At 36.1% G+C, this 16,607-nt stretch overlaps 2 protein-coding genes across 5 annotated transcripts; one reads left to right on the forward strand and one right to left on the reverse strand.

Annotated features, from left to right (window-relative positions):
* Nucleotides 1-1,560: 1,560 nt before the first annotated feature.
* Nucleotides 1,561-16,549, forward strand: LOC132609307 (uncharacterized). 4 transcript variants are annotated; one of them, XM_060323217.1, is made up of 7 exons: nucleotides 1,561-1,717; nucleotides 2,083-2,188; nucleotides 4,154-4,198; nucleotides 13,088-13,196; nucleotides 14,118-14,150; nucleotides 15,528-15,768; nucleotides 16,050-16,549. In XM_060323217.1, exons 1-7 carry the CDS (start codon nucleotides 1,664-1,666, stop codon nucleotides 16,242-16,244), a joined length of 783 nt encoding a protein of 260 aa, XP_060179200.1. In that variant the 5' UTR covers nucleotides 1,561-1,663; the 3' UTR covers nucleotides 16,245-16,549. The 4 variants fall into 4 exon arrangements, with proteins under 4 accessions (XP_060179200.1, XP_060179201.1, XP_060179203.1 ...); XM_060323218.1 differs by lacking the exon at nucleotides 14,118-14,150; XM_060323220.1 differs by lacking the exon at nucleotides 4,154-4,198.
* Nucleotides 5,914-8,058, reverse strand: LOC132610273 (histone-lysine N-methyltransferase family member SUVH9-like). The gene has a single exon (XM_060324585.1). It carries the CDS (start codon nucleotides 7,933-7,935, stop codon nucleotides 5,914-5,916), a length of 2,022 nt encoding a protein of 673 aa, XP_060180568.1. The 5' UTR covers nucleotides 7,936-8,058.
* Nucleotides 16,550-16,607: the final 58 nt, after the last annotated feature.

Below are 16,607 nucleotides of genomic sequence, written 5' to 3' on the forward strand. Positions count from 1 at the left end.
CCAAGTCTCTACCAACCGCAACTTTCGAGAAGATGGTGCACAAGATTGGAATGCGAATACTCAAATAGTTGGACTGAAGTTCTCATCAGGGGGAGTTAATACATGTTGTGCTCTTTTTTCCATACAAGGTTTTGTCCCACTGGATTTTTCTTGGAAGGTTTTTAATGAGACAACCAAAATGTATATTATTAGAAATATGTACTCTTTTTCCTTCACTAGATTTTTTCCCACTCGGTTTTTTCTAGTAAGGTTTTAATGAGGCATATTACCTATCGAAATAGACATCAAGGGGGAGTGTTATAAATATTATTATAATATTGTGATGTCTATCTTTAGGAGGGATTTTAGGGTTTGTGACTTTGGCACCAAGTCAATTATCTCCTATAAATAGAGATGTTCTATTCATTGTATTTCATCCCTCATAAGAGAAATAAGAACTCTCCCCTCTTCTCTCTTTCTCCACAATATTCTTCTTGCTTGCTTTATTATTTTTATAACAATATATTTTTATATTTAGTACTCCCTCAAGATAAAAAAAAGAGTCCATTTAGCCATTTGCACACCCCTTAAGAAAATACTAATTTCTAGACAAAAATAAATAATTTGACTAAACTACTCCTAATTAAATAGGCATTGAGATTTGATCATATAACACTTAATAGGGGCAAATATAGAAAAATAAGGTTAATTATTTCTTGATTTGCTAAGTGGACTCTTTTTTTTTATCTAAGAAAAAAAGGCTAAGTGGACTCTTTTTTTGATTTGGAGGGAGTAACAAATATTTTTACTCTTAATGGAATGATTTCTAACCACACAAATTTTATGGTTTGTTTTAAACAATAATTACAAAAGTTTCCTTTATTTCTTAAATTTCGTATCAATTCAAACACCTTCGTATAAAATGAGACGAAGGAATATTTAAGACATAATTTGCTTTCTTTTACACACACTACTCTTACTTTATAAAGGGTAAAAAATGTCCTTTAAGTCATGTAAAATTGAATAAAAATGCCTTCGGTGTATAGTTTGGTTAAAAAATGTAGGGGTTGTTAATAGTTTGGGTCCAACAATGCTTCTAATCTTTTTCCAGATTATCCCTTTAGCTAACAAAAAAGTGGAAAGTAATCTTTTTTCTTCTTAATCTCATTTTATCAATGAATATAGAATAATCTCATGTACCTTTTTAATTGATAATATAGGTAATATATATAAGATCATAATAACCTCGACATTAATTTTCATTTAGATAATGATAAAAATTTCCTAATAAAATAGAAAATATTTTTATTTTTTAATATTTTCCGAATTAAAGTAGGATAATCATTTAGCTAGCTTTATCAATTATTAATACTTACAATTTTATCTCAACTTATATTATTACTTTAGCCAATATTTAGCTAGTTTTATCAATTATTAATACTTAAAATTTTCATCAAAATCTATGATTTGTTATTTAACATTATCAATCTTTTCCACGTATTTCAAAAAAGTATTTTCCTATTTTTCAAAATTCCTTTTTAATAACCTATTTTTTCCAAAAATGTATTTTATGTACCAAAAGTCCAACTTGTTGACCCGATTTATATCGGGATCCCCGATTACGCTAATAAGAACCATTACAGTATCTTGGATTGGCTCAAACAGTGAAATTAGCTGTGCAACAATGGCAGAAGTTCAAGCACTCATTGAATTGGATGACCTTCTCACGTCCACAAAGGTTTGATTTTTTTTTTTTGAGCCCAATTGCCTTCATATTTAAATGGGTACCTTTCTAATCAATTAGGTAATTTTATCTATACTTTGTTATCATTACCTTTCAGAATTTACCCTTGTAAATTTCAGTTTCATTCTGAAAATATATTGTACTTAAGTATTAATCCTGTAGTTTCTTGTTCTTCGATTTCTGTTATTATCTATTGTTCCTTGTAATTCAATAATTGTATTATTTTGTTGTAGTTACTGTTCTTTTTATGAATGCTTTGTCATACTTATGAATGTTCATAGGTTACTCTGACCCCACTTGTGGGATTATTGTTGTTGTTGTTTTATTGTACTTATTTATCTGCTTATGAATATTCATAGGTTACACTGACAACTGAAGAAAGGAAATTATTAAGTTCATGGAAGCAATCTGCTGTAACAGATTTTTGCATTGGTGCCGCTGGTGCTTCCGTTGCCACTTGGTTAGGTATAATTCCTACATAATTACTTGTCAATTTGTTTATATATCATTGGATGATTCTTTGTTAACTTTAGTCAATTTTTTTGCATATATGCTGTTTAAAGAAAGTAAATTAATTAAACAGAAAATTTAGTCTCATCGAAATCGATTCAAGAAACGAAACAGAAGATCTAATACTTGTCATGGTTATTTCTGGATAGTATTTTTCTTTGTTCCTTTGTAATTTTTGTCTCAAGTTACTTTTAGCGGATAAGGGTATCACGTAATACTTGTCAATTGTCATGGTTCATGAATTCTAATGTTAGATCCTGCAACCCTGCCTATAAAAAAAAAAATGAAAGAAACCTTTAATGAAAGAATTGAGTATATATTTCTTGTGCCATATTTTGCTACACTGATGCTTTGTTTGCAAAGATGAACCCATCAACTCTTGTAGAGGTCAGAAACATTGTGATAGGCTGATGACTGGTGTCAATTTTGCTTATAAAGTAAAAGAAGGGGATAGAATTATGCACCCACTGTCCAATTGTGTTGGATCGCTAGGCTAAACCCTAGTTGTTATTTGTAATAAATAGGAAAAAAGTCAAAATATGCCCTTCAACTTTGCGAAATTTATAATATATGTATTCCATTAAAAGTTTGCTTAAATAAGGACCTCTCGGTTACCCAATCATATCGTAGATGCCCTTCAATTTTAGACTCCAGCTGTGCATATTTTAATTACGCTGACCATTTTGAATTACCAGCTAAGTGAGACAGATGGAAAAAAGAGTAGGAAAAGAACTCCAAATATGCCTCTGAACTTTGCGGAATAAGTCATCCATACCACCTTATCTTATTCTTTATCTTTATATGGTAAGGTAACCACCACCACCATGGTTGGTGAGCAAGAAGAGCTTCCACCACCCCAGTTAATGTTTTTAAAGTATCAAGTTTTGCAAATGGACCGTGCACGTTAGACATGCCACAACTCTCATCCCCCTAGGTCTCTGAGAACTAATTCCTGAAAATGATGGATATTATCAGGTCTACCCGAAAAAATTCTCCAACTTGCAGTAGTCACAGAGAGGTCTACAATCACTCTCAACCTATGTGTATTTTCAAGCCAATTCAATAAGAAATTGTTTCATGAATGGTTATGACACTGCCTTTTAAGGTCTTGGACTTTTTGTGCATTTTCTCTTGTTTATGAATTTGGCGTGACTTATCCCAGCAATGATCGTTAGTCCAAAAAGACCCCAAAACAAGAAAAAGCTTAAACTTTTATGCTGTAATAAGATTGTAGAGCCTTCACATGGGTTGTGTTCAAACCTTGAGGTTGAAAATGAACTCGTGCATGTTTTCTAGAAAGTAAGGTCTTGCTGCCTGAAAATGGAGGAAGAGGAAGACGAGTTTGAGAGAAGTGCTGGAGTAGTTGTTGTGGCAAAGAAAAGGTAGAGGATGGTGGCAGCACTGGTTGCAGGGAAGAAATGGGTTCATTTTGATGATATTCAATTGGGGGTTTTCCAACATTTTCCAAATTTACTCCATGTCAGCTGACTAATAATAAAATGGGTGCATAGATGGCTAGTTTCACAAAGTTCAGGGGCAAACTTGGACTTACTCCGTTTTTTTTTTTCCACGTGTCTCACTTACATGGAAATTTAAAATGGCCAGCTTAGATAATATGCGAGCTGGAGCTCCGTGAGAAATGAAGGGCATATATGGTACGATTGGATATCTGTGAGGTTCTTTTGATGCAAACTTTCAACGGAGGGAAGGAGGACTAATTTCACAAACTTTAGGGGCAAATTTGAACTTTTTCTTAATAAATAAATATATGTTGCAGAGCAATTTCTTTTCCTTTTTTTTTTTTTTTCTCTCTTTTCACTTCTTTTATGTATTGCTTTAGCTCTGTGATTGTCTTCCCTTCCCATATTTACTGTTCATTAAAGCCCCTAATATTATTATCTCAATTTGTTTTTGTTGAAGTTACTCGAAGGCTGCATAACCTATTCCGCATCAACCTTGCAGTAGGTAAGTCAAAATATACCCTCATCCTCAACCCTATTCTCATTTTTTTTTTTTTGTAAGTATTATTGATGTCAGGGAAAACAAGACTAAAAAGGTGTTGTGATTACAACCAAAACAAAAACAAAAGTGAGGACAACCCTGACTAAGTGAATATCTATACAAACGTTTCTATGAACTGTAACGGTGATTTAGCATCTTGAGCTTCCACTTTACACCAAAATGAAATCATAAGAATGCAGTCAGATTTCATCTTCCAGATTGAGCTTCTCTGGTTCGTAAAGCATCTTCTGTTCCTTTCCAATAGACACCAACAAATAGCCGCTGGTATGGTGTTCCATGTCTTCTTCAAATATTTTGGCAGCCCTTTCCTGTTCCAGAAGGAGTTACTACTGTTGATCTTGTCATAGCCCATTTTATTCCCATCAAATTCAGAAACATCTATCATACTTGTGAAGTAATTTGGCTATGTACAAAAAGGTGATTGATGTTTCAGAACTATTTTACTCACGAGTTGTAGACCTCTTTTTTGTAAATTTCCTTAGTCAAACAAGCCGTCTTGGCAACCAACCATACAAAGCACATAACTTTAACAGGAACTTTAGAATTCCAGATCTGTTTCCAGGGTTTTTTCGCTTACTGGATCATCTCATTCATAAACAGATGTAGCATCCCTCAACAGTGAAGATACCATCAGTTTGCCCTTCCAAAAAAATCTGATCCTCACTGTTGTTAAACCTTTAAAATCAGAGGACAGGGAGTTCTCGTGTTCTTGTCTTTTACTCTTACATATTGGTCACCGACAATATCTATCTGTTTGGTATCTGTTTTTGTATATTCTGAAATGCTGAGTAAGAAGTTGATGGATGCCTTTCAAGTGCTCAATTCATTTACATATTTAGCTTCTTAAAATAGAAAAAAATCATAAGTACTGCGAGAAGTAAAAGCTAAAAATGTTACCTTATTACATAAGGGGTAGGTGAAGGGGAAATGGGAGAGGGGATTACAATGTGGGATTCGAACCCTCACCAACAAGGTGAAAGTTCAGGTAGCCAACCAACTGAGCTACTAGATCCCTACCACCACCCTTGGGTGCCAAAAAAAGCTGTACAACTAATTTAGGTCAAGGGAGTACTTCTCAGCAACTGTGCAAAGAGCTCTTTAGACGTGAAATCTAAAGAGGAGGGGATCTATCAGGGGAAGAGCACAACTGATTTGAAATAAAATCATGCTCTAAACCATTAAAAAGACAACCATGGAGAGAAAAGGGAATTCTTTTCAACCAGCATGAAAAGAAGTTCAAATCCATTCAACAAATCAGTTAAGATGCATTCAAACTGCATATAGTATATTGAAAAAAAATCAACAAAGCAATTGGAGTTCCAACCAGCTTGTTAGAATTCACAATAGAAAGAGAATGGCACGTCCAAAAGTCGCCAGAGCTAGATAAATTTAAGACTGCCACAATATTTTAATGGAATCAGTCTCAGGGAGATTTAGAATAAAGGCCAGAGGTGGCTAGAGAGACAAGACGACCACTACCAGTAGCCTGATATTAGCAGAGTCAGCCCTCTAAAAACATGTTGTCGAATGCCATTACAGTTTTGAGTTCAACAGGAACAATTGACTTGAATGTTTTAATTACCTCAGCAAATGATGTGCCAGAAATGGCTGTGCCGCATCATTTCAAAATTGTATCAACTGCTATATAAGTTAGTCAATCACAGATGGCCAAGCTTCCCTGTCCAGTCATCTGCTACACCATAATCAATACTGATCTCCTTTAGAGGGGGAATATTCTGCATCGAAAAGAGCATCAGGTGGGGGAAAGATACATGGTTGTGATCATAAAGCACAGGCTGTACCATAGCATTGGGGCTCGAACTGTGACTGATATAACATGCTACATTCCTCATTCCAGAAACATCCATCACAAAATCCAGAGGAGGAATGGAGGCTGGTCGCACATAGTTAGGGTATATTTGCGACAAATCTCCCCATTCTGCCCATCTCTCAGGAAAGCGACTTGGATAGACTAAACTATCACCATTCATTGTAAAAATTGGGGCTTGCTCTCGTGTGAGTACAACCCCAGTAAATTCACAGATAAAAGACCCAGCTTGGATCAAGTCCGGTGACCTAACTCCCCAACCAGTCTCTCTAGACCGAAACACTTCGAGTCTATTCCTCAAACCTTTCTGACTCACTCGATTCCGACAAGTTGAAGGACATTGACAATGTGGTCCACATTCGAACACTAACGGTTTGCCTCTCAACAGTATACCATTACAATCATAGGCAAATTGGCCACCATTTCTCAGAGCACAAAAACAACTATCCCCACACCCATCAATGCAGTCACATCCATTACCACTGCCCACATTCTGATAGACATATGGAGGATAAACAGTCTTCACCAGATAATCAAAATAAACCGGATAATGATTATTATCAATATCGTTGAAAAGAAACACTGGTACATTTTCTTTTTTCCTTGATATATCAAGACTAACATAACCAGTAGGCCTTGCCACTAAAGGTCTGATCCTAAGATCCTGTGCAAAACGAAGAATAGCACTTCCCATTTCTTCCTGATTCTCTATCCTTGAAAGCCTGTATTTAAACACTCCAAATCCAGACTTTCCAATTTCAAACCAGCATGCAACAATTCTATATAATCCATCATATACATAAACTTTACCACTAGCACTTCCACTTCCTTCGTATTTAAAGCCACGAATTACCCTTACCTCGACTCCATAATGCATACTCCTCTCCAACGCCAAATTCCCGCATTCCAGTTCCTGATGCGCACATTGCCTTGAATACTTATCCTGTCCACCATGCCCTGTATATATAATCACATCTCCTCCATCTTGATTATCCTCGTATCCATCTGAAACAATTAAACTCGTAGCAATTGACTCCCGGTTCGAACTCTGACTCGCAGGTACATAATCAATATCAGCTTGAGCCTGCCCATGTAATCCAACAACACAAAGCTCCATCCTAAAGAAAAACACGTCACCAATAAGCACTCCGGGGATTGCCCCCACAATGCGCTTATCGCGATGCATCCACAACCCATGTTCTCTCAATATTTGAAAAGCCCTCAGGTCACCTGTTCTCCTTCTATGAGGAAGCAAATGCTGGTTGTTCATGAGAATACGCAGAGAATCACACAACATTCGGGTTTTCCGAACAGTGTCTCGGAGATAACGTTGACCTTCAGGATAAGGATCTGTCACTCTAACCAATTCCGGTGATCTTTGTGCATATGTTTTTCTATCAATCACAATTTCTGAAACTTGGGTGTCGCTGTTAATAGGAAAAATGGCACGAGAATTGGGGTTTTCCACAACCTCAGCATGAGAATCCTGGTGTTCGACAACCTCATTACCTCCGAAACGTTGCATTAAAGCTTCTTTAAATAGCTCAGAAATTCGATTAAATTCAGAATAAACATTGGTTTCTTCAAACCCAAGTGGAATCTCTGGTGGAATTGAATGAGAAGTGGGTAATTGTGGAGTACGAGTGAAAGCTGAACCAGAATTGGAGTTGAAATTGGGACTAGGGTTGGAAAAAAAAGGGGTGCTTTGAAGATCAGCTTGTGTATATTCATCAAAGGGTTCAAGTTTTGGTTCAATTTTGGGGATAATTCTTGGAATTGGGGTTGGAGAGGAGGTGAAATTGGTGGATTCAGTTTGAAGATTAAGGTCTTGAAATGGGACACGAGAACCCATCTTTTTGCGACACTAAAGAAGAAGAATTTTGTTGATGAAAAGGGTGTTTTGATCGTTCAGAGAGGTTTGGTTCATGAAATGGAAAGGAGGACTGAGAGTGTGAAGAAGAAGAAGAAGAATTCACAGTAGATCATCAAAATCTATTTGTCTAATAAATGAATAACTAAATTTATATTTGTGGACAATAATGTCCTCAACTCCTTTTTTCCGGCGGAATACATCGACATCCCCTTAAATTATCATAAATTTCATTTAATCACTCGAACTACGCACTGTTTCGAATTGAGCACTTGAACAATGCATAATCTTTTCAAAAATGCGATTTGGATGTATCTAACATATAAGCAAAGATATTCAATTCCAGATACATTACAATTTATCCATAATCTACCGCTTTCATGCGCTTCCTACAAATGAAAGTTTCAACCAATGGAAGATTAATTAACTACTCCCTCCGCCTCAAAATAGTTGTCGTGTTTTTCATTTACACATCCCGTAAGAAAGCATTAATAAGGGTAGTGTTTTGGCTATTTTACCCTCTTAAAATATTTTACCATGTGATCTCTCCTCAATAAATATTTTTTCTATTTGCGCGAACTTCATCAATGATGTAGTCCCTCTTAAATGATGCTATCTCAAAACGGTTATGTACAAAAGTCAACTTAGACAGGCCGCATTAAAAAAATTCAATGGAGAAGGAGATAAAGATCAGAAGCAATTAATTGCACTTGTTATTTGCATTTTTCAAGTGTCACTAAATGTTTAAGAGCACAAGGCAGAACTAATTTTTTGGTATGTGAACTCATAACATTAGCCCAATGATGCAACTAATACAGAGGGTAAAATGGGAAAAAACTACTCCTTAATTTTATATTTATTTTTTAAGATGACAAGTATTTTGAGACTGATATTTTTAGTTAGGATATTGAGTATTTTTAGACGGATGGAGTACTTATCAACATGTAATGTCAATTCTTATAAGAGCATGTCTTAGGAAAAAAGTTGAATATCACGTACAAGTTTCCAAATATACAATGGGTGTCAATTGCATGGTACTTCTGGACCTTATCTTCCAAGAGGCAGTTGAACTAGCGAATCATAAATGTTGGCAACTCATAAATGTTGGAAGGTTGAACTAGCGGCTCATAAATGTTGTCAGGTTAAACAAGCCAATGAAAAATTTCAATAAGGTAATGGTAATTTTATTAACATCGCTACCAAGAAGGTACAAGATGGAGCAAAAAGGCAGAATTTACTATTTTAACTATTGACTCGATGAGTCCAGAAAAACCAAAAACTATATCATGTTATCTAGTATATTTTGCCTAAAGAAAAATTATACATTTTGTAGACATTTAAACTTAATGAAAGAAATGTAAATTTGTTTTACGATGGTGATGTTCGGGCTACCCTTTCTGTTAATATTTGTTGTTGCTTGTCCTTTGACTATTGTATTACTTTGTTTCCATGGTTTATTTGTTATTTCTTTTTCATCCTGCTTTGAATTGCTTGTTCTTATGTCGAGGGTTTACCGGAAACAGCCTCTCTACCTTCCCAAGGGAGAGATAAGGTCTGCGTACACTCTACCGGTCTACCATCCCCAGACCCCACTTTGTGGGATTTCACTGGGTATGTTGTTATTGTTGGTGGTGGTGGTGTTCGGGCGGCCATCTTGAACTCACCAAGACTATTTTATCAATTACTTGCTACCTTCCACCACCACTGAGTAACTCTATCTACCGAGGTAAGGTTTAAGCAGATGGGAGAAGTCACCTAGTGATTTTTTTCTCGGCTGGAATTTGAACCTAAGACCTCATGGTTCTTTTCCCTCTACCGTGACCACTGGGCCACACCCTTAAATGGCTACTTAAGAAATATAACTTGAAAGCGTTTGGACTATTTTTTGAGGAAAATCTTTTTGAAATGGAATAAAAAGAACGAGGATCATATAAAACAAAACAGAAAGAATGATACTCAGCAATTATATACATGTGAATACTCATTACCCATCGAGCAAAGAATCATACACCATCTTTGTTCTAAAAGAAAAAAGGAAAACCTAAATAATATATCCCCTTCTATGGATAGAAAGAGGGAGAAGTGGGATAGGGAAGGGCTTGGTCGAACTCTTAGATGTGACCCAACCAGGACGAAGAGCAATTCATTATCTCCAAATTGGAGCAAAGAGGTAGGTGTAATGGTGCACCACCTGAAACTTTTCGATCTTTAAGGTTTACTTCTGGTATGCCATTGCTTTTTTAGCAAGGTTTTAGTTATATTCGATTATCTCTTAATGTCTTCTATTCATTTGTTCATATACAATAATTGATGTTTCTTCCTTCAATTGTTAAGTTAAACATCTAAAGAGAAAACATAGTTATTGGTACGAGAGATAAAAACCAAATTCGGAAAATACAATAAACAATTGAAGATGATGAAAAAAGCATATCATGTACGGGGAAAAGTTGAGCCAGGTAGAGTGGGGCGTTAGCCGGGGAAAGCATCCCACCCGGCTCCCTGCCATTACCATACCTATCATCCTCTAATGGTGAGGGATAAATTTACTCTTTAAACTTGACTTTGTTTGTAAAGGTGATACCTGCGGAACTGTTTTTTCTTTTTTACTTCACAAAGATTGATATGAGTCTCAAGACAAGCTCTTTCCCCCAACCGCTTTCTCTTCTCGTACGTGACCACTAACCACTTAAGGAAGCGAAGTCCCACTTAATTAAGCCACTATAACCCACCATGTAAATTGTCCAATCCGTTCAAACCTCAAGGTACTTCAAGTTAAGAAGGGTCCTTTGAGCATTTCTTTAAATGAGAAAATTAACAATCAGAGCATGCAAAATACTCAACAGCATAGCTCATGTTGCAACTGACACTTGGATACCAAGAAACTAAAAAAATATGGCATCGGGAGAGTATGGTTTCCTCCAGTTGATCCTGTTAGTATTTACCTTAATTATATTACTACCTTTGTCTCAAAAAACTAGACCCCTTTTTTTCCTAAAGACCAAAAGACAGTTATGTTAGCATAGCTGCCTCCAATGGGTGCTATCTAGCCTACTTCACTTTAAGTTTAAGGTCCATTTCCAAAATAAAACCTCCTCTTGAACTCGGTTGATATTTACATAAATTAACAATTATATCAAACTTCTTGACATCTTCTCAACTGAATATTATATTTTTTCACATTTCAAAACCTCCGTTTTAACCCTCTTTTACAACTCTTAATGATTTGTTATACACTAGGGTGTTTGGTAAGCTTATAAGTTGGTTTGACCACTTTATAAGCACTAGCACTTTTCAGGTTATACACACTTTTAATTTAGACAAGAATTTTACTACTTTATTACAATGTTTTTGGTAATCACCAAAGTTATCCTTCCTAAAAGAAAACCCCTAACTCTCACTCAATTCCATTTCTGTCATTTGCCCTTTTCCATGTAAAACTAACATTTAAATTTATATTTTTTGTAAATATCTTTAAGGGCATTTTCAGTCATTTATGGATAAAATGCTTATTATCAGTGTCAGCACTTCTAATCAACCACGTAACCACTTATCTTTAAAATCAACTTTAGTGTTTAATACTTGTTAGCTACTTTTAATCCACAAAACCAAACAGACTGTAAATCTAATAGCTAGTCAAATCAGTTTATGGCGGTGTCCGTGTCAACGGGCAAACTTCAACTATTTCACCGGATACCAGCACTATTACCGAGTAACTCTGTACAGCAACACTTAGGTGGATAGAAAAATAATCATCCAAGTTTTTGTCCCCGCTCTCTTATGATTTTTACACGCTTTATTGAGCGGGCCACACCCTTGGGTGCCAAAAACAGTTGTACAACTATTATAGGACAAGGTAATACTTCTCAGCTACTGTGCAAAGAGCTCTTTAGACTTGAAATCTAAAGAGGAGGGGATCTATCAGGGGAAGAGCAAAACTAATTTTATAGGGTTGTGCTTCTTCAAATATTTTGGCAGCCCTTTCCTGTTCCAGAAGGAGTTCTACTGTTGATCTTGGCGTAGCCCATTTTATTCCCATCAATTTCAGAGACATCTATCATACTTGTGAAGTAATAAGGCAATGTATAAAAAGGTGATTGATGTCTTCAGAACTATTCCCACATAGATAACGCGTACTCACAAGTTGTAGACCTATCTATTGTAAATTTCCTGAGTCAGACAAGCCTTCTTGGCAACCAACCATACAAAGCACATAACTTTAACAGGAACTTTAGAATTGTAGATCTGTTTCCAGGAGTTTTTCGCTTACTGGTTCATCTCATTCATAAACAGATGTAGCATCTCTTAACAGTGAAGATGCTATCAGTTTGCCCTTCCAAAAACTCTGATACTCACTGTTGTTTAAACCTTTAAAATCAGAGGGCATACTCAACCTTATTCTAGGGGACAGGGAGTTGTTTTTCTCGTGTTCTTGTCTTTTACTCTTACATATTGGCCACCGACAACATCTGTCTGTCTGGTATCTGGTTATGTGAACCCTGAAATGCTCAGTAAGCAGTTGATGGATTCCTTTCAAGGCCTCAATTCATTTACATATTTAGCTTCTTAAAATAGAAAAAATCAGAAGTGTTGCAAGAAGTAAAAGCTAAAAGAAAAATTCAACTTCAACTGGCTTAGTTGTGATCCTTCTTATGTTTTTAGTTAATTATTCATTTAATCATTTGTTGCTACTTCTTGGTGGAAATCTCACGTGATCGTGCAGTTTTTATACAAATATTAATTCAATCACGCAGTAGATTGTAAAGACAGTACCAATGGTTGACTAGGTAGATTCATTTTGTGTCCTTTTCTACTAGTTGTTAGTTTTTAGCTTTTTGATTGATGGTTGAAATGTTCTGCATTTTGACAATAGGCTTTACATGAATATAGAAAAACAAAGGGACATGCCTATTTCAAGGGCTTTTGCAACTTCAGAGACATGTAACCTCTCCCTAGCACTATATATGTCCAGTTAATTATACAGCTACCGATCTTTGTATACAGGATACTTAGTTCAAACCGCTCATTAGGGCTCAAGTTAGTACAAGAGCTATTGATTTCTATTTCAAAACAGAGTACATTTTCAGTTGCTTCTCCTAAGTGTATTTCTTAGTTTTTCAAACTTTTCTATCTCCAGGTGCTGGTTGGTTCTATGGCAAGTGGAGATTTTACAAGTCCGTGGATTCAGGTGTTGAACTTATTCTCTCTCAGCAGGGAACTCGTCTGCAAAAGGCGTTGGGGGAAATGTAGGTCCTCGAATACACTTCTAAACTTTTTAGTTTTTGGCCTAAATAAACGGGGTGACTTGTACCCTTAAAGGTGATACACAGTCGAAATGCATGCATGACTTAGTACGATGAAACTTAACCTTGAGCAGTTGAATAATCGCACTTGCTGTGGTTATCAAAAGATAATCTCACTTGCTCTACTTTACATTGAAGTTCCTCTTTTCCTTTTTGGTTTTACCCAAAAAGGTTGTCCTCTTTCATTGATAACTTTTGCGTACTAGGTTCATTTTCCAACAAGTAGAATTTAAAAGAGATAAGCAACTCTTTACTTAATTGAAGCAATGTGCTCCGAAGGGAATCTTAAATACTTTTCAATATCTTATTCTCAAACAGTAGCAAAGAACCCATGCCTGCAGAAAAGGTTCAAATTATTCTAAAAGTTCAACTGCTACATTAATAACTTTTTCAAGTCAAAGTAGGATACACACACGCATGCGCGTGTGTTTGGGGGGGGGGGGGGGGGGGTGTAAGATTTGCAAGATTATTACTTATCTGAAGTTAATTGTTCACAATTGTTAACCTGAAAGATGTTTATCCAAGGAAGGAGCTTATGCGGGTTTTGAAAATATAATCAAACTTAGCTGAATTAGGTAGATGTCTTAATATGTGCATTACAGCATTTTGACATTGAGGTACCTTGATATTCTTTAAAACAATTTGAATAGTAATATGGGTTACTTGAAGCTTACCAACCCTATAAAATGTAAAAATTGGCGTATACTATGGGGGGGGGGGGGGGGGGGGGGGGGGTAGAACATATTTAATCATGTGAAGTGTTGGATCAATATTAAACATTTCTGGTTTATTGATAGTTATCAGTTTGTGATGTTCAAGTCTTCATTTTTTTAGTTTGATCAGTTGGCCTGATTGTGCTTACAGGCTATCACTTGTCACTATTCGTGTTAGAGTAAGGTATCAAGGAGCATAATCAAGATCTCAAATTGCTTTGTAGTTCTGAATATTTGAATGAAGAAGGTGCTAAACTGTTGGCAAGGACTGAATATGTCATACTGTTCCCATTTGATAAATAATTGCATTCGCAAGATCTTAATCCAGGAGTAACCTTAGTACTTGATAACTTGGGGCATAGGAGTTTAATCGACTTAACTCAAGTACCACATCTTTATCTCTCTGAGCTATTTGTCCGGATTCAACTTGTGGTAGGAACATGTTACATGTTGACTGGTTAGTTATGCTATGTTTATATTCTCCGACTTTTCTTCTTCTTTTGCTACTTTATTTGGCTCTAGTTCACAATAAGAATGATTGATTCGTCATGGAAATACATAATTTTGGGAAATAAATTAAGCATCACTATATCTCATTCATATTTTAAATTAGCGGGACTGTTAGATGAATGGACTAATAAAAAAAGCGCAAGAATATATCGCCCTGGTTTAGATGGTGCTTCACTTTACCACTTCATGTTTGAAGCCTACCCCTCTACATATGCTTGGCGTGCATGCTTAAATCTGGTAAAAGACTCAACTCTGTTCCCTTTTCTGGAAAGAAAAACAGCAAGTGAAATAGAGTAATTAATGGCAAAGAATATACACACAGAAGATAATAAAGAATAATGGAAGTATACAGATCCAGTCAGAAGCGAGAAAGAGTAGACTGTTCATTTGTATGCCTGGTTCAAGGCTTGATTCATCAACTATTGCCTCATGTTGGGCTTGACCGCTTACCTAGGCTCTCTTTCGAATATATGAGTCTGGTCTAAGTGAATAGAGCTCCTAATTTTGGGCTCATAAATTTTATGCAACTTTAAACTATAGAACTAAAACTAGATGGGGTCTGCAGAAATTAGGCATCCTGGTGGGCGCATGCTATTATACTGGTGAGAGACCTGGCAAATCCAAGGAATCCATATTATTTCCAACAGTCTTCCTGATAACAAGAACACTTCCTTCATAGTTGTGGTGTTCAGAAAATGAAAACAAGAAAAAAAGGTTGATTCACCTTCAAAAGGACCTATTCCTTAGAAGTGGAAAGAATTCAATTAACTTAATCTGAAATAAAGCTTTGATACTCGTGTAATTTTATTTTATACCTTTTACGACCCTTTGGCTAAGATCAAGTGTAGATACTCGTGGAATTTTATGAATCTTGTCATCTTAGTTCCTTATGTCGATAGTATTAAGGTAATTTCTTCCTTTTTATCCCTTGTATGAACTAGTGAGTAGTGACGTAGTATCCTGACTATCCTTTCAGGATAGAAATTGAAGTATCATCAATTCATCATGAACCATTTTAACTATTTACTGATGTAGTATTTTCTCGTGATAGAATGTTGATGAAGTACCAGCGTCATCCGCCTGTATTGCAGCATGTCTCCAAATATTTTTACTCTGAAAATGTTTATGATGATGATTCAACAGACAAGCCAAAACCGAGGTGGCGTTTCCGGAGTACCTATGGGGAAATTTTTTCTTCTCATAGGACAGCTGATGATGACTATTCCAGTAAGAAATCCCATTCGGAGAATACTGATATGAGGAAGACTAAGCTTGAGAGAAAGCAAATGAATGTGAGTACTCCTCTGGTATTTTAATATATAATATTGAAAATGATCAAAGGATGCAGGGGCTTTATGTTGTGCAAGGACGTAGTGGGAATTGGTTTAAATCACCAAATTTATGCACTGCCCTCTCCGGAAGAGTGGTGGGGTAAATTGGGAGCTCTCTTATGTTAAAATAAGAGCATCAAAAGTCCTTGCTACCATTGTCTATCACAAACAAATCCATTTCTGTCATATTGCATTATAACAGAATCAGTTGCCTTTCTTTTAATAGGCTGTGTATTGTGTAGATAAATGGTGTCGGTGCTGCTGCTGCTCTAGAGTCAACCGAAGACCCATTTGATTGCATACTCGGACATCAAGTGAATGTCGAAGAGATTGATTGCCCTGATGCACCTGGCACGCTGCCTAGAAGGCGTAATCATAGCCACAGACGGTCTCATGGCAGGCGTCGGATGCATCGCCACGAGAAGATGGAAGGTTGAGCTTTTACTTGGCCGACCTTGATGAATGCAGATTAAACTGATCTGTCCTTGGGGACCAGTCTTGCATGCCCTGTTATATATTATCTGCCGCAAAATCTCCACTTTGAAACTGACATTACCTAAAAGCTGGTTGTATATAGTTATGGTTCAGTGGCTTTTGTGATCATAAACCTATTTAATAGAAACGGTTTATGGATTAACTCAAGGGAAGCTAGCATAAATTTGACAGAGGATGATATGTAATAGACGCAGAATTGAGGTGTCAATTTGCAGCATTTCATATCCAGTCTTATAAATTCTCCTCTTGCTAATTTCTCTTATCATTGTTTCTTATGCTTTTTACGCTTTCTTTATTATCCTATA

The sequence above is a fragment of the Lycium barbarum genome, chromosome 9, assembly GCF_019175385.1.
Source record: "Lycium barbarum isolate Lr01 chromosome 9, ASM1917538v2, whole genome shotgun sequence".
Lineage (NCBI taxonomy): Eukaryota > Viridiplantae > Streptophyta > Magnoliopsida > Solanales > Solanaceae > Lycium > Lycium barbarum.